The sequence below is a fragment of the Galeopterus variegatus genome, unplaced genomic scaffold, assembly GCF_000696425.1.
Source record: "Galeopterus variegatus unplaced genomic scaffold, G_variegatus-3.0.2 Scaffold5741, whole genome shotgun sequence".
NCBI classification, from domain to species: domain Eukaryota; kingdom Metazoa; phylum Chordata; class Mammalia; order Dermoptera; family Cynocephalidae; genus Galeopterus; species Galeopterus variegatus.
The window spans coordinates 85,395-92,715 of record NW_007731852.1 but is presented as its reverse complement, the minus strand read 5'-3'; the positions used below and the strand labels follow the sequence as shown (position 1 = coordinate 92,715).

General features: G+C 35.1%; 1 protein-coding gene across 1 annotated transcript in view; it reads left to right on the top strand.

Moving 5' to 3' along the window:
* Nucleotides 1–7,321, top strand: part of ABCD3 (ATP-binding cassette, sub-family D (ALD), member 3) — a 44,703-nt gene that overhangs the window by 12,048 nt on the left and 25,334 nt on the right. The window contains exons 4-7 of the mRNA XM_008589902.1: nucleotides 1,323–1,420; nucleotides 1,794–1,917; nucleotides 6,032–6,088; nucleotides 6,178–6,212. Coding sequence (XP_008588124.1) covers nucleotides 1,323–1,420; nucleotides 1,794–1,917; nucleotides 6,032–6,088; nucleotides 6,178–6,212 — 314 coding nt within the window. The remainder of the gene's footprint in view (nucleotides 1–1,322; nucleotides 1,421–1,793; nucleotides 1,918–6,031; nucleotides 6,089–6,177; nucleotides 6,213–7,321) is intronic.

Here is a 7,321-nt window from a genome sequence, read left to right as displayed (position 1 = left end):
ATAGGGGAAATTTGCATCTTATTAAAATCTTTAAAGATTTTTACTTATTAAATTCTTTAAATATTCATGATACAAAGTTCCTATTTTGGTTTAGTTTTGTAATTTTTCAGTGTAAACCTTTATAATAGGTAGAAAAATTAAAAGGAATTGTATTTAGTTCAGTTTCATTTATACTATACATATGTGGGTGATTTTTTTTTTTTTAAATAGCTTCAGGCCAGGTATTCTCCAATGTTTAGCAGCATCACATTAGAAGGCAGTAGCACCCCTCTCCCAGTTGTGAGACCTGAGAATGTTTCCAGACATTGCCAAATGGCGGAGGGAGGGGAGACAGCAGGGGGAAAAAAATCACCCTGGATGAGAGCTATTACTTTAGGCCATAAAGTAGTAGAGTAACTTGAACCAATAACATAGTTTAAGTTAAATTGGAATTTATAATCTGAATTTATTAAAAATAAATCGTTTAGTCTAAAACATTAATGTTTTTCCTAGCTTGGTTTTTATTTTTATTTTATTGGCAGTATAAGAATTTTAGTGTTCTACATTTAGTGGTAAAAAGAGATTGGTTTTAGAATCTAATTAAAATGAAAATGTTTCAGAAATTCTAAATTAATAAAGATTGAGGATGGATATACATAGTTTTTAGACCTCTTAAAATAAAAAATTGAGATAAACAACATAGATATCAAAGATTGAGATTCAGCAGAAGACCTGTGTTTTGCAAAGACTACTTGAGAAAATTTTTATTAAATGTGAGTTTGGAATGTAAATGTAAATGTGAGTTCAGAACTATAGAAGGATTAATTTTAATATTATGATGGAAAACATTAGTAAAGATGGCTCTAGAAGTAATCTGGAAAATAGCATTAGTTGGTATAAAAGTTATAGTATTTTTCTAAAAAATGCAAATACAGTGTGTATAGAATTCCATTGTCTAGGATTGTAGTGCTGCTAGTAGGAAACAAGATATATAAACATGAATGTCTAAACTCCTAAAAGCAAGTCTTTGCATCAGATAAAAAGGTGACAGATTTGACCTTAAAAAAAGGTGGCAAGATGTGTCTTATAATTAATTATATTAACATATTTTAAAATTAAGTTCCAAGTAAAGTTTAACATAGGGTAATTAAAGGCAACTGTATTTGGTTTAGCTTGTTCTCTTTTTATTGTTATAAATCCTAAGTAAAACAAAACTGAATTATATCAGTTTGGACTATTAGTCATAAAAATTGTAGGATATGGGGACACAGCCAGTGATAGAGAAATAAATTGTAATTTAGTAAATAGAAATGAAGAAAAACCAATATTTTTGTTTGTTTTAGATTTCTCTGGTTAATAACTTCCTGAAGTATGGCTTAAATGAGCTCAAATTGTGCTTCCGAGTAAGACTCACTAAATACCTCTATGAGGAGTATCTTCAGTAAGTAATAACCTATTTTTATATTAAAAGTATTTACGTTGAACAGTAATATTTATGACACTGAGATACAGAAGTTTTTCTTATAGTAAATAATGATATGGTTTTCAAGAAAACTGCTCTTGTCTTAGACACAGAGCATATTGGGAATGACTTCTTAGTTGTTTGGAATCTGGTCCTGGCTTTTCCATTAATTGGCAAGTCATCCTTCTCTGGTCGTGCATCCTTGTCTCTTCAATAAATTAGGACAATCTTTAGAGTCTCTTCTGCCTCCAGACTTTTCTGTTTGTATTTATACTAGGTGTTATAATGTGAATTTTTTTGTTTTCTTTTTAAAATCACTTGTTTTAAAATCACTTTCTTATTGCTATTTCAGAGCTTTCACATATTATAAAATGGGAAATCTGGACAACAGAATAGCTAATCCAGACCAGCTGCTAACACAAGATGTAGAAAAATTTTGTAACAGTGTAGTTGATCTGTATTCAAATCTTAGTAAGGTAAGTTTCTCCATTTTTTAAAATTATCTATTTACTTGGTTGAATTTTGAATCTAAGCAAATTTATATAGAATTGATTTGACGGACAGTACAGCAACATATAAATATTTGATGCTTTTATAAGAAAATTAGAGTTGTTATAGTAATTTTAGTTATAATTTAATTTCTTGTATTACTTTTGTGAGGTGTTTTGGCCAAGAATTGATAATTTAGTGTCTTTTAAATATTTTGTAAGAATTTTTCAGGCTGATTTCAGAAAAACAACAGAAATCTGAGTTCTCATCTCTTGACCTATGCTAGCAGTTGTCAGTTTATGTTTCCAGTTCCACATACGTAACACTAGACAAGGACATCCTTCCTGCCTGTTTCTCTGCTTTAGTGTCTCTAATTCTAATAGATCATTTAAGTAGCAGTCAAAGAATTTTCACAAGATTTAAGTTTATTCCAGTTTTCTAATTACTATTTTTTTCTCCTTCTTTGACTATTGTCAGAGCTCTTGACTCTGATAGGCCTTAACCAGTTTTCTTTCTTCCTGCTAATTTCTTTAATTCTTACTTGTCTTACTCATCTCATCACCCTGCAGCTTTCGCTATAGTATTTTCATTAAGCTGTCTTCTTTGCCATTACCTACTGCATTGACTGGGACACGGAGTGGGCACCCACACAAGATTGTCTATCCCTCACCCCTCCCCTCTTCATTGAAGATGCTCTACTTCCCACTCTAGTCCACTGCCCTTGGTTGGGGTAGGCACTTTTTTCAAACTGGACAGATTACAGGTTGAGTATCCCTAATGTGAAAATCTGAAATGGTCCAAAGTGTGAATAATTTTCAGTGCCAACATGACTCTCAAAGGATATGCTCATTGGAGCATTGTAGATTTTGAATTTTCAGATTAAGGATGCTCAGTGGTGTGTATTCTGCAGATATTTCAAAATCCCAAAATATTCGAAATCCTACACACTTCTGGTCCCAAGCATTTTGGATAAGGGTGTATCTTTGCCCCTGTTCATCACTGACTCAGATATCTAGTCTTGGGGCAAGAAACTATATACAAGGTGCTGTTTCACATTGTAAGTATAGGGATGCTTCTACTTCAACCGTGTGGATGAAAGGAGGATAGGCAATTCTTAGAAAAGTGATATGCATCCGCACAAGCTTCCCTCCTTGTGCACAGGCCTGCCACTAAGTGATATGTACCACAAGAACCTCCCTCCTCATGCACAGGCCCACTGATGTGTATGCACAAGAGCCTCCTTCCTCGTGCACAGACCCGCTACTCAGCCATATGTATCCATAAGAACCTTCTTCCTATGCACAGGCCCACTATTCGTGGATGTGTATCCACAAGAGCCTCCCTCCTCGTGTACAGGCTCGCTACTCAATGATGTGTNTACTTCTAATAGATCATTTAACTAGCAGTCAAAGAATTTTCACAAGATTTAAGTTTATTCCAGTTTTCTAATTACTATTTTTTTCTCCTTCTTTGACTATTGTCAGAGCTCTTGACTCTGATAGGCCTTAACCAGTTTTCTTTCTTCCTGCTAATTTCTTTAATTCTTACTTGTCTTACTCATCTCATCACCCTGCAGCTTTCGCTATAGTATTTTCATTAAGCTGTCTTCTTTGCCATTACCTACTGCATTGACTGGGACACGGAGTGGGCACCCACACAAGATTGTCTATCCCTCACCCCTCCCCTCTTCATTGAAGATGCTCTACTTCCCACTCTAGTCCACTGCCCTTGGTTGGGGTAGGCACTTTTTTCAAACTGGACAGATTACAGGTTGAGTATCCCTAATGTGAAAATCTGAAATGGTCCAAAGTGTGAATAATTTTCAGTGCCAACATGACTCTCAAAGGATATGCTCATTGGAGCATTGTAGATTTTGAATTTTCAGATTAAGGATGCTCAGTGGTGTGTATTCTGCAGATATTTCAAAATCCCAAAATATTCGAAATCCTACACACTTCTGGTCCCAAGCATTTTGGATAAGGGTGTATCTTTGCCCCTGTTCATCACTGACTCAGATATCTAGTCTTGGGGCAAGAAACTATATACAAGGTGCTGTTTCACATTGTAAGTATAGGGATGCTTCTACTTCAACCGTGTGGATGAAAGGAGGATAGGCAATTCTTAGAAAAGTGATATGCATCCGCACAAGCTTCCCTCCTTGTGCACAGGCCTGCCACTAAGTGATATGTACCACAAGAACCTCCCTCCTCATGCACAGGCCCACTGATGTGTATGCACAAGAGCCTCCTTCCTCGTGCACAGACCCGCTACTCAGCCATATGTATCCATAAGAACCTTCTTCCTATGCACAGGCCCACTATTCACTGATGTGTATGCACAAGAGCCTCCTTCCTCGTGCACAGACCCGCTACTCAGCCATATGTAGTATCCATAAGAACCTTCTTCCTATGCACAGGCCCACTATTCGTGGATGTGTATCCACAAGAGCCTCCCTCCTCGTGTACAGGCTCGCTACTCAATGATGTGTATCCCGCAAGAGCCTCCCTCCTCAGGCACAGGCCTGTTACTTCATGATGTCTATGCATGAGAGCCTGCTCACTTGTGCACAGGCCCGCTACTCAGCGATGTGTATCCACAAGAGCCTCCCTTCTTGTGAACAGGCCTGCTAGTCCATGATATATGTGCACAGGAACCTCCCCCCTCGTGCACAGGCCCACTCCTTATCCATGTGTATCTGTAAGAGCCTCCATCTTCGTATATAGGCCCACTACTCAGTAATATGTTTCCACAAGAGCCTCCCTTCTTGTGCACAGGCCCACTATTAAGATACTTTTTCACTTTATGGCAGACTTTGTTCTTTAGCTCTCTAGAAGACTTTGCTAACTGATTCCAAACTCTAGGAACTCTGACAACTACAAATAATTTAGTTGATTTCTTTTCTGTTCCCGTTACCGCATTTTAAAGTTTGTTGTCCGTGTGTGTACATGCACACGTGCACAGTAGTGTTGGGGGACATATATATAAAACTTTTCATGTAATTTGATAGACATTATTATGTATTCTTTACTTCCTGTTACTTGAGCAAATCTGTAGCTCCGGTCTTGTCACATCTGCAATAGAGAAGAGTATTATCAAATTAATTGTAGTGGTACTATGCGCCACAATGTGTTTACTGTATTATACATCTAATTTTTTGATCTCTGACTTGAGTCATTATTTTTGTCAATAACTTTTCTTGAATTTTACAAGTGTCTCTACCTTCTTCATAATATATAAGGCAAAAAAAAAGGTAGATCTAAGTACAAGCCAATTAATAGACCAAGCCATCTATCCTAGTAATTAGTCAGAAAAGGTGGCTGTTGACTTAAAGTGAATAAACACAATTTGGATTTATTGAAAAACACTTCAAAATATATGCAACTGATGGTGCATCAGTTGTGTTGTCTCTTTGTGTGAGGAGCAATACACTAATGTATTATTTTAGTTCTAAAAGGTTGAGTTTTATATCACAAAATTAGAATCATAGGCTCACTCAGTTATTTCAATATATACATGTTGTGATAAACTAATAGAATTAAACAATATTAGAGCAGGAAGAACCTCCCATTTTAAAGGTGAAGGTATATAGAAACTAGAAAAACTGGCAGGAAATTTGAGGTTACAGCTCAGGTCATTTTATTCAGTGTCTTTCCCTTATATTGAGAAATTGCTAAGTTACTAATTAGCATAGTAGAGCTATCTTGGTTGATGGAAAGTGATAAATGTTTTTTCCACTTGGTCAGTAGACATCATTGTTCAGGCTGCCTCCATTTTAAGTTTTTTGAGATAAGAACTATATCTTTGATATATTCATTGATCTACATACAGTTATAGTACATTGTACACAGTGAGAACCCTACATGTTGACTTGGTCAGTAGACATCATTGTTCAGGCTGCCTCCATTTTAAGTTTTTTGAGATAAGAACTGTATCTTTGATATATTCATTGATCTACATACAGTTATAGTACATTGTACACAGTGAGAACCCTACATGTTAATAATTATGTATTAAATGTTGAATAACAGTTTGTATTTAACATGTTGTATTAGCTATCAATATAGTTCTTTAGGTTTAATTCTTTGTATTTTATTTTTACAGCCATTTTTAGACATAGTTTTGTATATCTTCAGGTTAACAAGTGCAATTGGAGCTCAGGTGAGTACTTTTATTCTACCTTTTAAATTGCTATGATACCATGTTATGAATAGTTCGATGGTTTGTAAGAATTTTTGTATATCTCAAAGAATGTGTTTTCACATGGTGTACCTAACAAAGTCTGGTTATAAAATAATACTGTGCTAGCGATTTAAAAAGTGCTAATTTGGTTTTTAAATTTTCTTTAAGTTAGATACTTAGAAAAATTTTGTGGCAGTAATAAACAGAAGTACTTAAACATTGAACAATATATGTACTTATTGTTGCAAAGTAATGTCTACAAACAGATTTGGAGATAGCTATTTTAATATGAAATTTGGATGTTAAAATATCAGCAATATGTTTAGAATGGGTGTAACGGTTTCAAGAATATTTTATAATAATGTAAATGGTTGGCTTTCCCATGAGCCTTATCACCTGTCTCTGATATCTGTGATGGCAAGAATCACCTTTAAATTTTCTGTGAGTATTCTTATTGAAGTCTAACTTTGTTCATTTAATATGTAATGTTATTGTCATATATTTATAACACAACTATATAAGAATGTGGTTATTTTATGTGTATATGTATATGTGTATGTATATGCATTTTGTAGCTGATTTATAAATAATTTACATAGTGGTTTTTGTTGCTTTCCAAACCACAGGGGAAAGCAGTTTTTTATATGAATTTTCTTGTCTGTCTTCCTAACCAACTTTGCTATTCCGTAATCCAGGTTTAATCATAGCTTTAATCTGAGCAAGTGAATAGGCCTAATGTTTCTTGTCTCTGTACTGTAATATCTTAAAATAATTAAATGTCTCCAGGTATTTCTTAAAGGCAGAAACTATGTTTTAATTATCTCTTTAACCCATATTTGCGGTAATTGTTGAAATGCATTGAATCAGTCAGATTTAATATTAAAAAATCTTGAATACATACTATATTCCACATACATTGTGTTAGGTAGTAGGAGTGAAAAGATGAGTAAGACACAGTTCCTGCTGGAGAGGAATTACAATATGGTGAAAGAGGTAGATATTCAAGCAGTTATAATGCAGTGTGGTAACTCAAGTAGTAGAAGTTTCTTTTTCTCTCCTTTTTTGTGGCTGGCTGGCACAGGGATTGAACCCTGGACCTTGGTGTTATCAGCACCATGCTCTAACCAACTGAGCTAACTGGCCAGCCAAGTTTCGATGAAGGCTTAAGTGCCTGGAAGAATTGGACCTTATATTTGCTCTGCTTTGGGGAGA